This window comes from Haliotis rufescens, unplaced genomic scaffold (genome assembly GCF_023055435.1).
Source record: "Haliotis rufescens isolate VD_foot unplaced genomic scaffold, xgHalRufe1.0.p SCAF_8, whole genome shotgun sequence".
NCBI classification, from domain to species: Eukaryota; Metazoa; Mollusca; class Gastropoda; order Lepetellida; family Haliotidae; genus Haliotis; species Haliotis rufescens.
This window is the reverse complement of record NW_025964372.1, coordinates 28,009,901-28,033,328: the sequence shown is the minus strand read 5'-3', so window position 1 is coordinate 28,033,328 and position 23,428 is coordinate 28,009,901. Positions and strand designations below refer to the sequence as shown.

The following is a 23,428-nucleotide window of genomic DNA, read 5'->3' as shown; positions in this document are numbered from 1 at the left end:
TATTTTTTCGTCAACAAAAATACCAGACCCATCGTCACGATAAAACGTTCAGTGTTTGCACTATCGTAATCCTTAGGGAAAGACTTTTAAATTAGGTTCATGATCAGGAATTAATAGGGAGAACGGTATCCTCCCAAAACGCTGAACCTTTAAAGAACAATTATTACGGTTGTGTGCACCACTATTCTCAAACCTAATCCTCAGTCCTAGTAATGATATCTTCCAGGTTTAGTGAAAAGACAACAAACAAGGACCTAGGTTTGTGTTTTTATACTTGTAAATTTACTACAATATTTCATTTGACATTTTGACAATTGTATAGCGCTATGTGACCATTCAATGAAAGTACAGCACGTATTTATTTTTAAACGTGGCTCAGTACAAATATCTTAAACTCAAGGTTCTTAGTTCATATTTCCTAAGTTTTAATTTCTTCAGCATCAAGGACTCAAGGTCCTCGAGTCATCCACTCTGACTCTTTCGACTCCAGTTCGTGTTGTCACAACATAATAACCGTTCGATCTTATACATTTATCCTAAATACAAGAAATTTAAACTTCATACGGTATCTATAATTTTGGAATGATCCATTCGTTAATTAGGAGTGACCAGCATGTCCTGACCAATTCCTGTTCTGCGTTTTGGGACTGAACTAATGTAGAAACAATCGGTATCTGACAAACAAGGTGTGACCTCAGTCAGTCATTTGTCAATGGTAAGCGTTACCAGTTTCAGCGTTAACTGTCCTTTAATTGATTTATAATCTCACCTGCTCTTTAATAGCTTCGGGATCGGCTTAATGTAAGTGTGTTGTTAATTAACGAGACGTCATAATGTTATGTTATCTGACCAAACATAATGACCGTCTCTATATAAGCCTTGACCTCAGATCTAAGGACATCATTCGATCACCACATCCACAATGGTTTTCATCATATGTTTAGCAGCTCTGATCGCAGCGGCCAGCGCCAATAACTTCGGTAAGAAACGTGTACCATCTGATTTAGAAGCTATCTACTCATCATATTATATGCCCCATAAAATACAACTAAGTATATATTATTCATATTACTGTTTTTGTCATATTTCATTTGCCTATTTGCACCTACAGGCCAAAACATCGCCCTGAACCGCCCCACCGGCTCGAGCAGTGTCTTCGTCAACGGTGTGCCCCCAATCACCGCCAACTCAAACCTCGCCGTCGACGGCAACTTCAACTCCGACTTCTTTGGCGGCTCATGTTTCTCTAGCGCTGATGTGGCGACAGATCCCAACCCCTTCTGGTTCGTGGACCTGGGTTCCCGGGTATTCGTGTCCGGCCTCACCCTCACCAACAGGGGCGACTGTTGTGGTAAGTTAGATAAATACTCGACAGTCAAACCAGTTTACATTGCCTTAGACACATGTATAGTCCATATTCTTAATACACCACCAGTGCAAGACAGCCCGCACATCCAAAAAATATAAAGGGAAGCAACGTTCCATTACCATGCGAAAGCTCTACTAAACGTCTCTATGTTTTTTTTCATAAGAACAATATGCATCGTATACTCAAAAGAGTTAATAGTTATATAAGTGGAGCCTTCGTACTTTGAGATATAAACATATAATCCATATTCAGATCGATATTTGTATTCCACATTCCCAGTTCCATATCCACCATTTCATCCATATCCATATACACATTTTATCCATATCTATATACACATTTTATCATTATCCATGCCCACAGTTTTATCCACATCTAAACTCATACCAATTCAGTTTAAGGTAATTCCATATATATATCTACAGTTTTATCCATACCTATATTTATGTTCCTATGTTTCTCCATACCTACAATTATATCCAAATATATATCCACATTTACATCCACTCCAACAATGATATCCATATCCCTATTTATACCAACAGTTTTATCCAATTTTCAAAAAAAAACAACAGTTGTATCTATATGCACCGTTTTATCCATAAACCATATTTATACCAAAGTTTAATCCATAAGCCATATTTATACCACATTTTTATCCATAAACCATATTTATACAAAAGTTTTATCCATAAGCTATATTTATACCAAAGTTTTATCCATAAGCCATATTTATACCAACGTTTTATCCATAAGCCATATTTATACCAAAGTTTTATCCATAAGCCATATTTATGCCACAGTTTTATCCATAAGCCATATTTATACCAAAATTTTATCCATAAGCCATTTTTATGCCACAGTTTTATCCATAAGCCATATTTATGCCTAAGTTTTATCCATAAGCCATATTGATACCAAAATTTTATCCATAAGCCATATTTATACCAAAGTTTTATCCATAAGCCATATTTATACCAAAGTTTTATCCATAAGCCATATTTAAACCCACAGGTTTATCATAATCACAGCCAACAATGCCAGGTGTATTTATCAGCTGTACAAAACTTGCCGTCTACTTACGACATTCGCCATTTGAAGCTAGTTTGAAATCACTGATCGCAGAGCTTCGAACCTGGACCTGATAGTGACGAACGCATGCCTTAGCCTCACGGTAATCAAAGCAAATGTATTCATATGTTTAACTAAATAGACAAATGATTAAGGACGACAAATGTATGTGTTATTGAAATGTGAAGAAGTGCATCTTCTGTGTCTCAGCTGATCGTCTGAGTGGTCTGACAGTCGAGGTCTTTGAGTTCAATCCCACAACCAGTACCGAGACTCCCGAGTTCTGCTCCACGGTCATTGGTGGAGTGGCCCTTGGTCAGACTGTCTCACTCTCCTGCTCTCCGATGGTGACTGGACGCTACGTCCGTATCAGAAAACCCTCCGCCACCGCCCCTCTCACCATCTGCGAGGTCGTTGTGTCCGGAGGCAACATCAAACGTGAGTATAAATGTGCTAACAGTGGTCAGTGGTCATCAATCGTTTCCCTGTTCTTATATATTTATCTTATCCATAATGCTATCTTACGTAAAACACGAATTTCGACATTCGGAAACATGCTTGCCAAATACCCATGCTGTATTATTTGTAAAGATCGTTTGTGTAAAAGAGGTCGGCCCAGATCCGTTTGACCCTAATGCAGTTTATAGCATTCGGTAATAATAGGTTTTAGTAGACCGAATTGGATAAACAAGTGGAATTTGTCCGAGTAAACATTATCTGTACGAAAAAACATAAATGTTATCGTTTTCAATATTTTTTATATTTTTTTTTTAACTTTATTTATCTATTTTATTATATGATTAGTCTCTGGACAATATTGACTAGTAGCTTGATTGAAGCAAAAGATTCTGTATATACTATCACAACAGCTAATTCCTAAATAGACTTGGATGCACACGAATACATAAACTACGGTTATAACGAACACGCTTATAACGAACTGACGGATATAACGAACTAAATGTTTTGGTCCCGACTATTTGCTGTTGTTATACTGTATATATGCTTACAATGAACTACGGTTATAACAAACTAAAATTAGTAGTCCCTTTGAGTTCGTTATAACCGTACTTTACTTTATATAATCTTTACAATTTGGCCTATAAGTGTATACGCTGTGGTATTGACCACGTAAGTTGTATTCTATTTCTGCAATTTCAGCGAAATTTAACGGTGTCAATCCCACCAACGTCGCCCTGAATCGCCCAGCGCGCGCTACCTCGCAGTTTACTTTCGCTGCCGCCAACCTGGTTGCCTCCCCTGGCCTCGCCGTGGACGGCAACTTTGACAGCCAGTTCGTCACCGGAAGGAGCTGTTTCTCCAGCACCACTGGTGATTTAACTCCCACCTTCTACATCGACCTCGGCGCCTACTACTACATCAGCTCCGTCACCGTCACCAACAGAGGCGACTGTTGTGGTAAGCATTACATCGTTGTGTCCCATGTTTTACCCATGAAGATCCGGGGTAGAATAGGTCTTCAGCAACCCATGCTTGCCGTAAAAGGCCACTATGCTTGTCGAAAGAGGCGACTAACGGGATCGCTGACTCGCGTGGATCGATGCTCATGATATCAGTGACTGGATTGTCTGGTCCAGACTCGATATCTACAGACCGCCGTCATTTAGCTGGAATAGTGCTGAGTGCGGCGTAAAACAACAAACCAACCAACCAATCTATTGAATTAATTTGGATGTAATAACATTACATGTTTTAGCGACGTGCACAATATTGTGCATGTTGTTGGTCGATAGTGTGTTCATGAATCAGTACGGTTTGGATGTTATGACATGCTGTCTTTGAGCTTATGACTATAAAAATCCTGTTATATCTAATTAATATGTAACTCTACCTTGGGCTTTAGCATCACAGCGCCACGTTATTTACATTGATTTTCCAACATACCAATCCTATCTTAATAGTTTTGAGAATTATACCTTTGTTAATATGACCTGAAGACGATTTATTTGTGCCCTGTGATTTTGCCTGTATGACACGGTGACGTCATTGTCTTCAACAGCCGAGCGTCTCCGCAACATCGACGTCGGGATCCTTATAAAGGACCCCTTCAAGTTCCTGGAGTTCCCACATCTCTGTGGTAGCATCACTGGCAACGTCGCTGCAGGAGCGAACTTCACCGTCAACTGCTTCTATCCCGCCGTTGGCCGCTTCATCAAGATCCAGAAGACCAGTATGGTCGACAGCAACGACCTCTTAACTCTCTGTGAAGTTCAGGTCAGCGGAAGGTCCGCTTCCCACAGCGAGGTCACCAACAAGTTTGTGGACGATGACGTTCAGCGTGCAGCGTTTGAAAACAACGCTGGTCTTACCAATGTAGATATCGGTCGTGTCAATGCTGCCTTTGATTTTGGTTTCAACGAGAAGTGAAGAAGTCATGGTTGATTTGTGACGACCCATTACTTTCCCTGGAACACATTTTGAGTGTCTGCATCAGCAAGTCCTGGCTTGATGTTTATGCCATTATTTGCTAATATACATGTAGATGCCAAACATTTTGTTCCAGTGCAAAGTAATAAGTCTTCACATTTTATATATATATATATATATATATATATATATATATATATATATATATATATATATATATATATATATATATATATTTTTATATATATATATATATATATTATGATTATAATTATTAATACTGGTATTCATCTATTATCTATCTTTTAATGTACTCATAGGAGGTCATGGCGTGATTTCAGCATGTTCTATTTTGTCACGGTGAATAACAATAATTACTTACTGAGATTACCTCACTCAAAGTTTGCGTAATTCGGTATGCAAATAAAATGTCACACGTAAAACTTGAGTTTATGTATCTTTGACATCATTCCAAAGCAGGAAATAGCCGGAGAATGGGTTGGTTTGTTGTTTTACCCTGCACTCAGCAATATTCCCGCTGTATGACGGGGGTCTGTAGAAAATCGAGTCTGGACCAGACAATCCAGTGATTGATATCATCGATGCGCAATTGGGATCGATGACATGCATCAACCAAGTCATCGACCCCGACCATCCGATCCCGTTGGTCGCCTCTTACTTCAAGCATGGTCGCAAGCCTGGGTTGCAGAAGAGTTATTCTACTCCGGATCTTCACGGAGGATGGGAAGCTTGTCATACACTAAAACGAAAATGTTTCAGTGTGATTACTTATGGTTACTGGTAGTCGGTCACTCATGAGTTAACGGTCTCATCAGGCACTGATAGTAGAAAATATCTGATCAGGCACTGATAGTAGAAAACATCTCATCTGGCAAGGATAGTAGGAAACATCTAATCAGGCATTGATACGTGGAAAACATCTCAACAGGCACCGATGGTAGAAAACATCTCAACAGGCACTGATAGTAGAAATATCCCATCAGGCACTAATAGAAGAAAACATCTCATCAGGCACTGATAGTAGTTGGTTGGTTGGTTGGTTTTTTAACGCCGCACTCAGCACTATTCAAGCTACATGACGGCGGTCTGTAAATAATCGAGTCTGGACCAGTGATTCATATCATGAGCATCGATCCACGCAATTGGGATTGATGACATGCAACAACCAAGTCAGCGAGCCTGACCACCCGACCCCGTTAGTCACTGATAGTAGAAAGCATTTCATCGGGCAACTGATAGTAGAAAACATCTCATCAGGCACTTATAGTAGAAAACATCTCACCGGGTACTGATAGTAGAAAACATCTCATCAGACACTGATAGTAGAAACCACCTCATCAGGCACTGATAGTAGAAAACATCTCATCAGGCACTGATAGTAGAAACCACCTCATCAGGCACTGATATCAGAAAACATCTCATCAGGCACTGATATCAGAAAACATCTCATCAGGCACTGATAGTAGAAAACATCTCATCAGGCAAGGATAGTAGAAAACATCTCAACAGGCACCGATAGTAGAAAACATCTCATCAGGCACTGATAGTAGAAAACATCTCATCAGGCACTGATAGTAGAAAACATCTCATCAGGCACCGATAGTAGAAAACATCTCATCAGGCACTGATAGTAGAAAACATCTCATCAGACACTGATAGTAGAAAACATCTCATCAGGCACCGATAGTAGAAAACATCTCAACAGGCACTGATAGTAGAAAACATCTCAACAGGCACTGATAGTAGAAAACATCTCATCAGGCACTGATAGTAGAAACCACCTCATCAGGCACCGATAGTAGAAAACATCTCATCAGGTACTGATAGTAGAAAACATCTCATCAGACACTGATAGTAGAAAACATCTCATCAGACACTGATAGTAGAAAACATCTCATCAGGCACCGATAGTAGAAAACATCTCAACAGGCACTGATAGTAGAAAACATCTCATCAGGCACTGATATCAGAAAACATCTCATCAGGTACTGATATCAGAAAACATCTCATCAGGCACCGATAGTAGAAAACATCTCATCAGGTACTGATAGTAGAAAACATCTCAACAGGCACTGATAGTAGAAAACATCTCATCAGGCACTGATAGTAGAAAACATCTCATCAGGCACCGATAGTAGAAAACATCTCAACAGGCACTGATAGTAGAAAACATCTCATCAGGCACTGATAGTAGAAAACATCTCAACAGGCACTGATAGTAGAAAACATCTCATCAGGCAAGGATAGTACAAAACATCTCATCAGGCACTGATAGTAGAAAACATCTCATCAGGCACCGATAGTAGAAAACATCTCAACAGACACTGATAGTAGAAAACATAACATCAGGCAAGGATAGTAGAAAACAGCTCATCAGGCACCGATAGTAGAAAACATCTCAACAGGCACTGATAGTACAAAACATCTCATCAGGCACTGATAGTAGAAAACATCTCATCAGGCACCGATAGTAGAAAACATCTCAACAGGCACTGATAGTAGAAAACATAACATCAGGCAAGGATAGTAGAAAACATCTCATCAGGCACTGATAGTAGAAAACATCTCAACAGGCACTGATAGTAGAAAACATATCATCAGGCACCGATAGTAGAAAACATCTCATCAGGCACTGATAGTAGAAAACAAACAAAAGGTTGAACAACCGATAGCACCCGCCCCTTCAGCTGACCATCAATTTTGACACAGTCATTTACTTTTATGGCTTCGGTTGCCATTGTGTGAGGATCATTCGCTTGACGATAGAATCATCGTCTGCTCTATATTCTTTTTCATGTCGTTTATTATTTCTTATTAATGATTTTTTCTCAACAGTATATTTAGAACATATTACTTTTTCGATTTCAGCATAATTCATCTGAACAAAAAGTATTAGTAATCACGCCCTGGTGAGAATCGGTACACTTTTATAGTAGCCATTTTGTTAGGTCATGTCATGTATCATGTGGCCGGCCAAAAATAGTTCCGTTTGCACGTGATGTTATTAAACAATGTGGGTGAGGTGAGGTGAAATGGCGTCAAACGTGTGTGTGTGTGTGTGTGTGTGTGACTGCTTGTGTACTAGACCGGGCTGATGCCGATTTACAGTGCTAGATCACCGAGTTACCATGTCACAGTTGCCCACTCAGACATAGTATACTCAGAGCCGACCAGCCCTTGCTTTAGCCCCTTAATGCCGAGCGCCAGATAGGGTAACAACAAGTACCATCTTTTAACGTCTCGAACCCCGGACCTTCCGGTCTCCCTGCGGACGCTCTACCACTAGACCACGGAGACAGTCCATAAAACAATGTGTAATATCGACGTATGTTTATTAAACGGGTTATCTCTTCACGGATGAGTGATAAAAGTTTGTAAAGAGGTGCATGTCGAGTCGAACGGGAGCATATGTAAGGATGAGATTTATTCTTACTAATGAAAACACTCAACGCATGAACCATTCCATAGAACTAGCAAATTGGGAATATCACTGATTTATGAATGTGTGGAGATGTGTTTGGACAGTCGGAAACCAATTCGGACGATGCGGAATGGACTGGTGGGGATTGAATGCACTGACACATTTGTGTTCTGTGATCATTTCAACGTCAGGCTGTGTTACGTTTGGAGTTTGGAATTTGTCGTGTGTGCTGTAATTTTTTTATTTATTTTATTTTTATTCATTTTTTTTATTTATTTTTTTTTGGGGGGGGTGGGATTTAAGTTTCTTTTCTAACCTTATTATACTTTATGGTTTCTCAAAATCTTGGATTCCTTTCCGATACGATAGTGAATCGGGTTTTAGTTTGGGATTGTCCAGGAGCAGTCGATTTGATCTGTGTCGGCCGCCACATCTGAGCAAGGTACGACATTTCGTTCGCTTTAAAAAGGATATATCAAGCAAGGATCAAAAAGAAAGTTGAAAAACTAGTTGATCGTAAAGACCGATTTAGAATTTGGGGAAACCCCGGAAGTAGTTCCGGCAAAAGTTCACACGATCAATTTCACCAAAAAAATGAACCTTTTTGTCCGTTCACAGGTGTGTGAACTCCAAATATCAGATCACGTGACTATCCATTCAGCATATCAGCATAAAAGAAACTTCAAAGTTTGAAATTGCTAGCATTTATTTCAAATTACATTTCAAGCGACAATGTGTACGGACATTATATACTGAGTAAATTAGCTGATATTGTACGAGAGAGATAAACCACAAGAGATAAACTGACGGAGATACAGAACTGAGTCGAAAGTGAAGCTGGAGGTAACAATGCTATCTTAATTGTCAGTGGAAAGAACACCGCAACAAAGGAAGTACTCCTTGGAGTTGCAGCTTTGTCGGTCCCAGAGGTAGTCCCCGTTGTCGTTGCAACGTAGCAGGGCGCAGTTGTCAGACCTCGGGTCGTTGCCCACCACCTGTGAGTCGGAGAGGCCCAGAAACGGCGTCATGTGGCTGGTCCCGTTCAGAAGGGGATAGGTGAAGTTGGTCGGATAGACCGCGTCTCCGTACAGGTACCGCCAGGTCTCCTTGTCTTCCATGTTGGTAGCACCAATCCAGTAGTTGGCATCTATAGAGAATAAATGTTAAATAACATTTTAGGATTTGGGAAAGTTTGTTCGTTTGTTGTTTAGAGCCGCACTCCGCAATATTCCAGCTATATGACGGCTGTCTGTAAATAATCGAGTCTGGACCAGACAATCCAGTGATTGACGTCATGAACATCGATCCACGCAATTGGGATCGATGACATGTATCTACCAAGTCAGCGACCCTGACCACCCGATCCGGTTAGTCCCTCTTACGACAAGCACAGTCGCCTTTTACGGCAAGCATGGGTTGCTGAAGACCTATTCTACCCCGGATCTTCCCGAACTGGGACAGAAGTTAACGAGTGAAGGTGGGTAGTGTGATAATGTGGTTTCACGTCGAAATCAGCATATTCCAGCTGTGTCATTGTAAATAATGGAGTCTATGTAAACCAGTGGTTAATGGTAAGAGCAACGATTTAATGTCTAGGTTGCACACACAATCAGCGAGGTCACACGTTGTGAACACAGACATTCATTGGTCGTCTGTACTAACAAGCATGAGGTACATGGAATGTAGACATAATGCTTCAGTGTGGTTTTTTGTGTGTGTTTGTTTGTTTGTTAGTTTGTTGTTTAACGCCGAACTCTGCGGTTTGGCGGCGGTCTGTAAATAACTGAGTCTGGACCAGACAATCCAGTGATTGACATCATGAACATCGAACCACGGAATTGAAATACCATGACATGCCTCAACTAAATTCAGCAAGCCTGACAACCCGATCCCTCTTACGAAAAGCACGGGTTGCTGAAGACCTTTTATGACCTGGATATTCACGGGCCACATGCTTTTGACCCATAATCGTTCTTGTAGTGCAGACAAAGACAATGTAAAGCATACATATAACACATACAGATATGGTTATAATTCATTCTCACAATACGGGTTCTCAACACAAATCAGAAAATTGAATTGTCATACTGGAACTATTCAGGGGAGGTAACTCACCTTTGGGGTAGGCGGGTAAGATGGAGGTGACGAAGTTGTTCATGTCGGTTGTGCGAATTTCTGCCAGATCTGTGAAGAGGACGTTGCAGTACTCCTGGGAACACACGTCGTTATAAGATGTACACAAGGCTATCAATCGCATGGGTAGCGCGGCGGAGTGAATGATATCGAAGTCACCTGATATGTTAGTGAGTGTGTGAGTGAATGAATAAATTTGATTGTCTGTTGTTTAACGCCGCACTCAGCACTATTCCAGCTATATGATGGCGGTCTGTATAAAATCAAGACTGGACAGGCAATCCAGTGATTGACACCATGAGCATTTTATCCACGCAATTGAAATACGATTACATCCATCAACAAAGCCAGTGAGCCTGACCACCCGATCCGTTAGTCGCCTCTTTAGGTAAACATAGTCGCCTCTTACGACAAACATGGTCGCCTCTTACGACAAGCATGTATCAATTCTAACCCATCAGATTGCTAGCTGAATGCATGACACATTGGTGTGTGCCGTGGTACATGTCTATGTCGACTACTGTTCGTACCTGTGCTGTTTGCGATCGATTGTGTGATTTGGTAACTAGGATTACCTGAGCCTGAGCGAATGTAGTCGCGAAGCAGGAACTATAGAAGCAGTAGCGATCTAGTTGTTCATATCCGGCCGGACAAGCTGTGACAAAATACATCGATACATTCATGTTTGAAATATGTGTGAGCCACAAAAGACTGTTCAGCTTGCGATGGTTTTGACTGTCGAATCGTACCTCTCATCAGACATGTACATTCCAGCTTATCAAAAGATACTCGCTGACGTAGTACTAACATTATTTATTTTCTAAGATAGGTATGATTTAAATCCAAATGAAAGACATTCAGACTGTTGTGTACTCTACCTTACTTGTCTGTACCAGGCAATCCGGTGATTAATATCATGAGCAACAGTCCAGGCAATTGGGATCGAAAGCATGCATCAACCAAATCAGCGAGCTTGACTAACGGGATCGGGTGATCAGGCACGCTGACTTGGTTGATGCATGTCATTGATCCCAATTGCGTGGATTGATGCATTAAACAACAAACCAACCAACAAACCTTCCTAGTCGCACTTGATGACTATCCACTTAATTCCTGCGACCTATAGGAAAACATTTACTTTGTGGGCAACTTTGCATAACGGGGTATGTATGCTGGTATACATTTTTTACTTTACATATGGATAAAATGTTAATCTTAAAGTAAACAGTCTAGTTTCTGTGTCAGCGCGCCGAAACAACATCTGCATCTATGTATATCAAAGGCGACAAGACCTGCCATAAAAGACGTAATTATAAGCACTAGGTTACTTACGGAACTAGGTTACAATACACTTGCGGTAACGGTATCCTTAATTACGTTCATAGGTTCATGTCAGTATTACTATATGTCGGGGCGGTTGGGTAGCCTAGCGGTTAAAGCGTTCGCTCGTCACACCGAAGATCCGGGTTCGATTCCCGGCATGGGTGTAATGCGTGAAGCCGATTTTTGGTGTCCCCCGCCGTGATATTGCTGTAATATTGCCAAAAGCGGCGCAAAACCATACTCACTCAGTACTATATGTTACAAATACGGATCAACCCGTTAAAGAAATCTGCCAATATGCTCTGTAAGATTTTACTAAATACTTCTACATCTCCCAATAATGTTTATAATTAAATACGGAAAACAAACTAAAAAAGAAATACTTTATATTTCATCGAATGTGATCTTTGAATAGGGATTTCCTATGAGAAATAAATTCTGGGGGTCATCATGTCATTAGCTCCCAGGGAGTTTATGAATACAACTCCCGTTCAGATTGAAAAATATGAATGTTTCCAGCTAGGTAACGATATTTTGCATTTTAACAATAAATGAAATCATGTAAAATCAAATGACAGTAGTTTTCTTTATATTCCCGAGGATGGAACACACAACCTTCGTATCTGTAGCCCAGTGAGTGTACCTCAAGGGAACAATGGCGCTTTTTAGAATGTCTTTTTCAAGTACCGTACGGGGCGGTCGGGTAGCCTAGTGGTTAAAGCGTTCGCTCGTCACGCCGAAGACCCGGGTTCGATTCCCGACATGGATACAATGTGTGAAGCCCAATTCTGGTGTCCCCCGCCGTGATATTGCTGGAATATTGCTAAAAGCGGCGTACAACTATATTCACTCACTCACTTTTTCAAGTACCGTACGCCAGCAACAGATATTTTACGCCCGTTTCCTAGGGTTCATGGAAAGTATGTTTGACACATACAAATTTTGATAAATGTTTGAAGTTTCTTTTTTCGGTTTGTAAGTTAGATTAAACACTTTCCCTAGGTTTTTCTCATATTTAAAATATTTATCCCGATGTGGGTTTTAAATACCATAGAAACTCTCTGACGTGCTATATCCTTAACATAAAAAACGAACACACATATAATACCATAAAAATATTTAACACAAACAAGGCAACCAGCCGACCCAACCAGGATTATAATAGACTATAAGTAATGACAACAAAAATTTTTTTTAAAAATACGGACAAAATAAGAAAATACAAAATATCCTAGCTCATTAATGTAGCCCGAAGGTAGGTACTACAGTTAAACACCAACGTCGGTACTGGCGTTCTTGTTTTGGCCGTTTTTATGAACGGGGAATAATTAACAGAACTTGCGAAACCTCATTTCAGAATCTTGCAATTCCTTTGGTTAATCCGTACCTCGTGTCGAAACAGTACATTTAAATGTAGACTGACACTGACCTTGCATTCTGACTCGTCACATGATCAGTATTGACCTGTCACGTGATGAGTTTTGAGTCGTGTGTTAGAAAACAAGATGGCCTCTGGTAATAACACTTCACGGTCCGCAGCTAAGTTATTGTAATGAAACAGAGGACGGTTTAAAGGCTTCATCAACACCAATGTGAATTTAAGTATAGCAAAACAAATGATCTCTCTTGACGAGGTCAATATGCGAAAATAGGAACCCTCGGACCCGACTCCTTCGGCGATCTGACCGGACCTGCCACCATGTTTTCGTATATTGACCTCGTCAGGGCTAATTATTTGTAGATTATCGAGGGAAGGTAGCACATGAAATTATGTTTTGAAATTTGAAAGAAACCGTTGTATACGCACCTAACGCCGATCCCTGGACTTGTACCTCACAGAACTGGAGGGTGTCGAAATTATCAAGTGCCATTTTAGATATCCGAATGTAACGACCGACCACATAGTCTGGACAAATGATAGCTATAGTTCCGGCAGCTGGAACGCCACCTGAGACCAGTCCGCACACCTCGGGTGTTTCCGTGAATGGGAAACGGTCAAATACCTCGATAGTTATATTTCTGATACGCTCCTCTGAAAACAGAAATGTAACGGATCTGAATTTCAAACTTTGAATTGATTTTAACACCATTGTATTTTTGTTCGTTTGTTTGTTTGTTTGTGTGTCGTTTAACGCCGCACTCAACAATAAACCCAGCTATAAAACGGCAGTCTGTGTTAGTAATCGAGTCTGGACCAGACAATCCAGAGATTGATTTCATGAGCAACGATCCACGCAATTGAGATCGATGACATTCAACAACCATGTCAGCGAGCATGACCACCCAATCCCGTCAGTCGCCTCTTACGACAAGCATAGTCGCATTTTACAGCAAGCATGGGTTGCTATTCATTGCAATTTGGAATCGGGCTGATTCTTTGACTGGTTTTTGTCACGCAGTCAACCCTTAGTTTCCCTTTCAGCACCACAGTTATAAGAAATCATTAGACATCTCAGTGAAAAGTAGATTCCATTGTACGATTCTGCCCATATCATTAACAAATAGAAAATCTCCCATGATCTATCCATTTTGACCATCTCATTCCCGTGAAGATCCGGGGTAGAATAGGTCTTCAGCAACCCATGCTTGCCATAAAAGGCGACTATGCGTGTCGTAAGAGGCGACCAACGGGAACGGATGGTCAGGTTCGCTGAACTGGTTGATGCTTGCCATCGAATCCCAAATGCGCGGATCGATGGTCTTGTCAATCACTGGATTGTCTGGTCCAAACTTGATATATTTACAGACCGCCGACATTTAGCTGGAATATTACTGAGTGTGGCGTTAGAAAGCAAACAAACAAAGATTCCCATTTTATATTTTTACGAAATGTGAGATATATCATAAACATTTCAAAAATAATATAATACATACCACAGCAATCTCCTCTGTTAAAAAGGGTGATAGAGTCGATGACGTAGAACGCTTCAAGGTCCACATACCAGAAGGGTTCGATGTCGTTAACGTCGCTGCTAAAACAGCTCCCATTTAAGAAATTGGGGTCTATGTTTCCATCAACAGCTCGAGATGGGCCATAAGTAACACCTGAAAATGGAAACGCGCTCGACGAACCTGTTGGTCTGTTCAGTGCTATGTTCGGAGGCGGGGGGGCTACAAAAAAGACATGTACGTTTCAATACATAGCAGTGCAAATATACAGTAAGAAACAATACCTTTCTTCACATGGAAGTAAACACATCTGTGTAAAGTCACCAAATCTATAAGGCACAAGATGTACATTTCCGTCAATAATACACTACTGTGAGACTGCGGGGAAAAAATATCATCGAGGGTTTGGGCACAAACATAAAAATTAATTGTGTCCTTAAGAGTTGTCACCGGGTCGGGAAACCAGTCTAGTCTCGATGTTGTGACCTCACCGCTTCCCTCTCTCTTTATTGTACGGGTTACGTCACTATTTGGCAACGTCCGGAGGTCGTCATAATCCGGTTTCTTTACATTCGTTGTTAGAGAAATGCAATTACCCGCATTTTTTATTCTCTGGGGAGTGAATCGCATACTTTTATCTTGTATTGATTTGCTATGTGTTGTCTCGTATATGTATGCAAACTTAATGTTTTGAAAATGTTTTTGTAACTTTGATTTTCGCGCAGTAGCCGGATTGTCTGTACTGGTGGATATTTCTCAATTATTTATGGTCATTTTTGCCACCTCAATAATGGTATATGTGTGGTTGTACATCGTTTGTGGTACCGTTTGACAGCATATGAAAAGGGCTTTAGTTCCGTATTGGTGTAGTAGCTTGTTTGCTATTCGGGTTTTCCGGATATCAGGAAACACACTTTGGTAACCTCACCAGGCTATCGCAGTCCCACTGCTGAAAAGGATTCTTGTTCTCTACTACGTCCGCGGACACGTATATAACCCTTGGCGAAATCATGTGTCTTTACCCCCATGTACCGTCAGAGAAAGGGTCGTCGAAACTTAGATTTCGTTAGTAAGTGGTTTTGGGTACTGACTTACTCTGGTGGTATTGAGATAAAACGTATTGGCCAGGCTTTTATATTTCGTACCCCGTTTTTCTAGTAATCCGTCGCCTTTTACGGCAAACATGGATCGATGAACACCTTTCTACCCCGGATCTTCACGGGTCATAACTCACTTAAAAAACGGGCATGCACTAACATACATCTTGGACATACCTGTTGCCAATCCCAGGGAGGCTACGGCGATGTACAGACACAGCAACGGCATGATGATGGTAAGGCTGGTCGGCATCTGCAATACTCTTTATATAGCCTTCATTTAATTATTTTATTTGGAATTGGCAGTGTAAATATAATTCAAGCTCAGCATGCATCAAATTAGACGGAAAGTCACACGTGTCAATTACCTGCTCATCGCCCTCGAAATCGGATTGGAATTGGCAATTTCTCATTGTCAGCATGCAGTTGACAAATGTACAACCAACATTAAATGAGTTTTCAAAACCATTGAAGCAATGGACGATATAGGATAGAGGCCCGTTTTCACCCACGGGAAATGCCAAATCGTATAGTTGTTGACACATTTGAAATACTTGTACCAAATCAAGCAGACGTGTTCAAATGACAGGCAACCTTTCGTTCGTAGACTTGCACGTTTTGGTCTTCTGACATGATGAAGTATATAACTGGTGGTAAAATGATTGAAGAACACCGATTTTTCCCAACTTCAAGAAATAAATCTAATCACCAGGACGTCTATGTTGTAACTATCTGGTGTTTCGGAGAAACTTACAGATAATGATTTTCTTGATCATGTAAAATCTTTTGATATAATTGGTTTAACTGAAACCTGGATAGATAACTTAGAACAATGCAATGTATTTAGAGATTTTGATGTATTTACTAAGACAGCTGATAAACTTGCTGAGTTTGGCAGGCTCTCTGGTGGTATTGCAATTTTGGTAAGAAGAGATTTGGGTAAATATATCATTTGGACAAAAGTATTAGACAATACAATTTATATATTGTTTGGTGAAGACATATTTGATTTAGACTCTGACATACTCTACGCGTGCGTGTATGTACACCCAGAGGACTTATCCTGGTATGCCAAGGTCTGTACACAATGTAAAAATGGTATTGATTTGTTACGTGAAACACTGTGTGATATTTTATCTAAACATCATTGTAAATATTTGTTACTAGGTGGTGATTTTAATTCTAGAACTGGTATAAAACCTGACTATGTAGCAAACGACATACTTGAACACACTGAGGGAGATACGTCATGGGATTTTATGTTTGACTCTTTCAACAAAGAGCGATTTTCTTTAGATAAGTGTATAAATACCTTCGGTAAAAGTCTACTAGATCTTTGCTCAGTTATAGATATTCATTCTTTAAATGGAAGATGTGGAAAAGACACAAATATTGGAGACTTTACAAACATTGGAGCAGTGTAATTGATTATGTAATTGCTTCGCCTCGCTTATTTAATTATATAGTTGATTTTGAAATTCAGTGTAGAACCGAATCTGACCACCTACCCCTTTGCATTACGCTAAGGAGGTGTAATAGAACCCGAACTTCACCTAATAGTAGCGCAAGCGCAAAAAATAGCTATACGTTTGTTTGGGATGATTATATGTTAAACACATTCAGAGAGAATTCACTTACAGACGATATCCAAAAGCTTCTAGATAAATGTATTTTTGATATAAACAAAAGTGTTAATGCTATTGCAGATGCTCTATGTGTAGCCGCTAGTGATATGAAACGAAAAGTAGGTCGAGTTAGAGAAAGGGTGAAAGAAATCCATGGTTTGATAACGAGTGTGAAATGCTTAATAAAGAAAAATGTAAATATTTAAATAGATTTAGAAATTGCAAAAATGAAAGTAACCTAAAAGAATATCATGCCGCTAGAAACAAATATACTGCCATCTGTAAATATAAACAAAATAAATATTTAATGGAGAGGAAACAAAGGTGAGAGAAAAATATAAATAATTCAAAACTGTTTTGGTCAGAATTAAAAAGCATGAATAAAAACAAAAAGCGTCATTTTTAGAATGTAATGATAATGTAAATGAGGATGATAACACGGACGACAACTTAAGTGTAATAAATCATCTGGCATTGATAATTTAATGCCTGAATTTTTCCAACATTCAGCAGACCATATCTTGAACTAATATTTAATGTCATTTTAGAAAACGGAACCTTTCCGAATTCATGGTCGGTGGAAATAATTGTACCTCTCCAGAAGACCGGGGATATACATAACACTGATAATTATAGGGGTATAACTTTTGAGAATTTTTAGCAAGATATTTACTTTTATTATTAAGAAAAGATTAGTGTATTGGGCTAGTACAATGAACAAAATTGATGAGTCAAAAGCTGGATTCAGAGAAGGATATAGTACCGTGGACAACATATTTATATTACATTGTTTAATTCAAAGATACCTTAATAATAAGGGTGGAAAGTTTTATGTAGTTTTTGTAGATTTTTCTAAAGCATTTGACTCTGTGCAAAGAAATAAACTTTGGAATCTTTTTAAGACTCATGGATCAAGTTCTAAAATGAATAAATTGTTATGTAGCATACATGAAAATATTAAAATCTGTGTTAGAAATAACCAAATTATCTCTCCTACATTTTCAAGTCATTTAGAAGTACGACTGGGTTGTATCTTAAGCCCGTTTCAGTTTTCGTTTTTCATCAATGAATTTGCAATGCGAATAATAATTGTTCCTATGGAATTCAATTGTTTTCGCTTTTGTTTGCAGACGATATTGCACTATTTTCAAGTACTATTAAGGTCTACAGTCACAAATTAATGAGTTAGAAAAGTATTGTGATGAATGGAAATTGAATGTAAATAGAAATAAAACAAAGATTGTTGTATTTAAAACGGCGGTAATTTATCAAAATATGAAAAATGGTACTATAAAGGTAACCAATTGGAGATAACAAGTTTTTATAAATATTTAGGAGTGTATTTTACTAACCGTCTTTCATGGACATATCATGTAAGCCAAGCATCCTTACAAGCTCAAAAGGTATTCATTGCTTTACAACGAAATGCATGTGGTCTAAACTTTGATTATAATACACTTTTCAAAATTTTATTGTATGGTGCAGAGATTTGGTGACTGTCAAAAGTAGATGCTATAGAAAAGATTCACTTGTATGCATGTAAGAAATATTTTGGTGTAAAAGTTAATACACCCGGGGTTATGGTTTATGGTGATTGTGGTCGCTATCCACTGTATATTTTTGCATATATTAAAGTTATCAAATATTGGTTAAGAATTTTAAATGTGCCTTTGTATAGATTTCCAAAAAAGTGTTATAATATGTTATTGTTGTTTGATTCAAATGGTAAAAACAACTGGGCAACTGGTGTTAGAGAACTCTTATTTGAATCTGATTTTGGTAATGTTTGGTATGATCAACGGGTCAATAATACTGCTGAGTTTATCCAGTCACCGAAACAAAGACTAAAAGATATTTATTTACAATCATGGAATGTTTCATAAGCATTGTCAAATAAACACTTTTATTATAAACTTTTTAAATCTTACATTTATAGAGAATGCTATCTCGTTGATATTGCCATACCAAAATATAGAAAAGCATTGGCACGGTTTCGTTGCATGTCGCATGATCTACATATTGAAACAGACAGATATATAAATAACCCAAGAGAACAAAGAAAATGTAACATGTGTAACTTAAATGAAATAGAAGACGAGTATCACTTCCTTATCAGATGTCCATTATATTTAGAACTAAGAATAAAATACTTACCAAAATACTATTACAGTGAACCAAACATATGTAAATTTATAAGTTTATTGATATCTGAGAGAACAGAGGTTGTAAAGAATTTATCGATGTTTATTTACCATGCTTTTGGCCATAGAAATGAAATTGTTAACTGTTAATTAAATACTATCTATGCCAGAATATAATGAGCATATTTATGGTTGTCATGATGTAAAATGTGGGAGATAATTTATTTCAATTTGATGTGCTATTGTAATGATTAATTATGTTGAATTGTATTATGTACTTAAGGCCTGTGGCCTCTTGAGTACGAAATTAATAAAGATTAAAGACATTAAATAGTCGATCCTTCACTAAACAATGAAAAGTTTCGTTTCCCTCGAGCTGTTCACTTGTCGCACGTGTGTTCTCTTTATGCTCTCCAGTATGTAACTGTGTCCTAACAGAGATAGAAAGCGATGTTTATTGAAATCTACTCTCGAAACCGTAATGTACGGAATACTGTCAGTGACATTCTCGCAATCTCGAGATTTGGAGGCGAGCAAAATATGCCCAAAACACAAGAACGCGAGATTTGGCCAAAATCTCGCCTTCGCGCATTTTCGTGCCTTTGGTACATATCACTTTTTGTCAAATGTTGACAACACAAGAATGCGACATTTGGACATAATGCAAATTCTCGCCATGTCAAATTAGGCCACAAAGACACGCAATCGCGAGGACGCGAAAATGCGACTTTTTTTCGCGATCTCGCCTTCTCGCGCTTTAGACGCTGTCCGTGCGCATGCGTTATATCATAAGGTCATGGCGCATGCGCACGTTAGTAGTCCTGTGGTCATGCTTCTTTTATGCTCTTCACTCTCCAAATATCATTTGACCCGTGATAGAATAGGTCTTCAGCAACCCATGCTTGCCGTAAAAGGCGACTATGCTTGTCGTAAGAGGCGACTTACGGGATCGGGTGGTCAGACTCTCTGACTTGGTTGATGCATGTCATCGATCCCAATTGCGTGGATCGATGTTCATGATATCAATCACTGGATTGTCTGCTCCAGACTCGATTATGTACAGACCGCCATCATGTAGCTGGAATATTGCTGAGTGCGGCGTAAAACCACAAGCGCTTTTTCTGATAATTACCTATACAGTCACCTTGAGGCTCAGTCGCCTGAGGCATCGCAATTTGCTGTGGAGAGTTACGTCCCTTGTGCGTGCAAGAAACCGTCCCCTTTCAAGTTGACAAGCCGGGATATAACTGAAATATATATACTGTTAAGCCAAACTAACTCACTTATTCAAGGTTATGCCGGTCGCTCAGGCTGGATAGTGGGGAACATTCCCAGTATACACATGCCTAGCATGTGGATTAATAGTTAGAGTTTGGACCGAGTTGTCGGGCTTGGACTTCGTAAGAGGCGACTTACGGGATCTTGTGGTCAGGCTCGCGGACTTGGTTGATGCATGTCATCGTATCCCAATTGCGTGGATCGAGGTGCATGATGTCAATCACTGGATTGTCTGCTCCACACTCGATTATTTACAGACCGCCGTCATATAGCTTGAATATTGCTGAGTGCAGTGTTAAACAGCAAACCAACCAACCAACTTTCAATATAATATGTAATAATAAGGAGATTAAACTTGATCCAACGCCGTTTTTAGGATATTATGTATCCATATAGATGTGTGTGTTGTTGGAGATTCCCAAGTTTCTACTCACGACAACAGTCAGCCCTGTTTGGGGATGATGACGGACTCGATGGCGTAAAATCACCCACGATCTACCGCCCAGTGGGGCGAAATAGCTCGTGTCGTTGATGAAGTCTCCGTCCATTCTTGCCTTCAGCAGCTAGGACGGGGGACGCGATCAGCGACGCAACAGTATACTCGTATTTCTCCTGGGGAAGTCTCCTTGCCCAGTACATAGTCCTTGAACTCCCCTGGTGAAGTTGAAGAAGCGTATAGTCGACGAAGTCATCCATATCCCCCTCCCATTTTAACACGTTATGGTCCCAAACCAGGTAACTGACCCAACATTTCTCTTAGCCCATGTCAAAATAGCTGCAATGGAAATTCTAAAATAAGCATTTCTAAAACTCCTAATATCAAATGGCTCCAGTTCTGTTCGGTATGTGCTTTATATATCGACATGCAATGTTTGGAAAGGAAATATTTCTGGAAATAATGCCCAGTAATACAAATTTCTAAAATTCATAAATAGCAAAAGGCAACAATTCAGCATGTGTTTGAAAGATGTGGAAAATTCCATCCGGAATCGAGCCCTACCCCCTTATTGTTTTAAAACGTCTAAATATAAATAAATAAAAAAATCCTAAAAAGCAAAAGGTACCAGTTCAGTATGTGCCTGGTAGACATGCAAAGTTTTGTAAGAAAGTATTTAACGGTTTTTGAGTAACGCTCCGGAAACGAACTCTACCCTATAGAACCTAAGTCCATCTTGTTGCCATGGAAACATAAAAAATAAAAATATCAAAAATTCCTAAATAGCGAAAGGCGCCAGTTAAGCATGAGTCTGATAGACATGCAAGGTTTCATAGAGACATATTTGACGGTTTCACACGCACAGACGGAAGGACGGAACCCATTTCTAAATTATATCCCCCGCCAACTTCGTTGCGGCGGAGGATAACAAGAAGACTTATTGTTGGGTTGTCCGTATTTGTTTTTGTGTTTCCCATCTCCCGCGCGCTCGAGTTTTCATTTCGATATGAAGTAATAAAGTTTTCTTATCTCAATTTTTACCGTCGCTGTGGAAATTTATGCCCCGATGTGATAAAAATGAAATTCTGCAGAGATTGCACACTCAGCTTGATCTTTCTTCAGCTACATTTATTTAAGATTAGTTTCCGAAGCCTGGCGACTAGATCTACGTCATCAATTAATTTAAAGACTGTTATCAAGTGTCCTAATTTTTTAATAAAATATGTTACCGAAGCCTGGCGACTAGATCTTTTTGTTTATATATTTGTAATGCTTTTTGCCTGTCCGCTCTCGTGCAGGTTGAAACTGAAGAAGAGAAACACATAAAAATGTATGGATGGCCAAAATTCCAGCAATGTAGCGGCTGTGGGCACCGGTAGCGGGCTTTACGCATTGTACCAATGTACACTCTTCAAAAAAAGAAACGCACAGGTAGATTTTTAGTAAATGTATTGTACCTCCTAAAGTCGCTATATTTAATTTAGTATCATAGATACAAATATGATTTTTTTAGCTCGATATTCACATGTTGTCGTTGTTCAAAGGCATTAAAAAATGCTTGTTCAAAGGCTGTTCATTGACATGTCACATAAGGCTACACGGTAGTGCTGAAATCAGTATCTCGTGTGCTCTGCATCTCCTCGGCACTGACTGGAAAAGTGCACGAATTCTGTCCTGCGGAATTCTGTGCCTTCCTTCTTGTAACGCGTTGGCCAGTTGTGGGAGTGTCTGCGGCGTGTTCTGACGTTGACGGTATGGTTGAAGAATTTGATTCATGTAGCGATTTGCTGTCAAATTTCCCTAAACCACAACGAAGTCAAATCTCGTGGTCTAGGATATTGCCTCCCACACCATGACACTACCGCTACCGAATTGGTCGAATTCACGTCCACAATGTGGGGCAAAATGCTCATTTTGACAACGATAAATACATTGTCTTCCATCTCGACGGTGAAGACGCACTGTTTGTCGAATATCAGGCCACCAACATTTTCCAATAACGTATATCCAATTTATATACCCGATTTTTTTGTGCAGTGAGGTTCAATGAACTACATACTACCTGTGCGTTTCGTGTTTTGAGGAGTGTATGTTCACCGAAATGGAACAATGCTTTAACCACACAGCCCTTAAGGAGTGGTATTAAAATACACTCATATTATTATCATCAACAGTCATTAAACGAAGCGGCTTAAATATTCAACCAATGTACCGGCATTGAATCCCACCCGACCCT

The 23,428-nt window shown here is 39.5% G+C and overlaps 2 protein-coding genes across 2 annotated transcripts; one reads left to right on the top strand and one right to left on the bottom strand.

Annotated features, from left to right (window-relative positions):
• Nucleotides 1-906: 906 nt before the first annotated feature.
• On the top strand, nt 907-4,976 carry LOC124143476. The gene is made up of 5 exons (XM_046512473.2): nt 907-980; nt 1,112-1,351; nt 2,651-2,878; nt 3,602-3,859; nt 4,461-4,976. The coding sequence occupies exons 1-5, from the start codon at nt 923-925 to the stop codon at nt 4,826-4,828; spliced, it is 1,152 nt and encodes a 383-aa protein (XP_046368429.1). The 5' UTR covers nt 907-922; the 3' UTR covers nt 4,829-4,976.
• A 3,982-nt stretch (nt 4,977-8,958) lies between these two features.
• On the bottom strand, nt 8,959-15,956 carry LOC124143480. The gene is made up of 6 exons (XM_046512477.1): nt 15,890-15,956; nt 14,601-14,837; nt 13,534-13,758; nt 10,979-11,058; nt 10,386-10,479; nt 8,959-9,417 (listed from the first exon to the last, which is right to left on the bottom strand). Exons 1-6 carry the CDS (start codon nt 15,939-15,941, stop codon nt 9,128-9,130), a joined length of 978 nt encoding a protein of 325 aa, XP_046368433.1. The 5' UTR covers nt 15,942-15,956; the 3' UTR covers nt 8,959-9,127.
• Nucleotides 15,957-23,428: the final 7,472 nt, after the last annotated feature.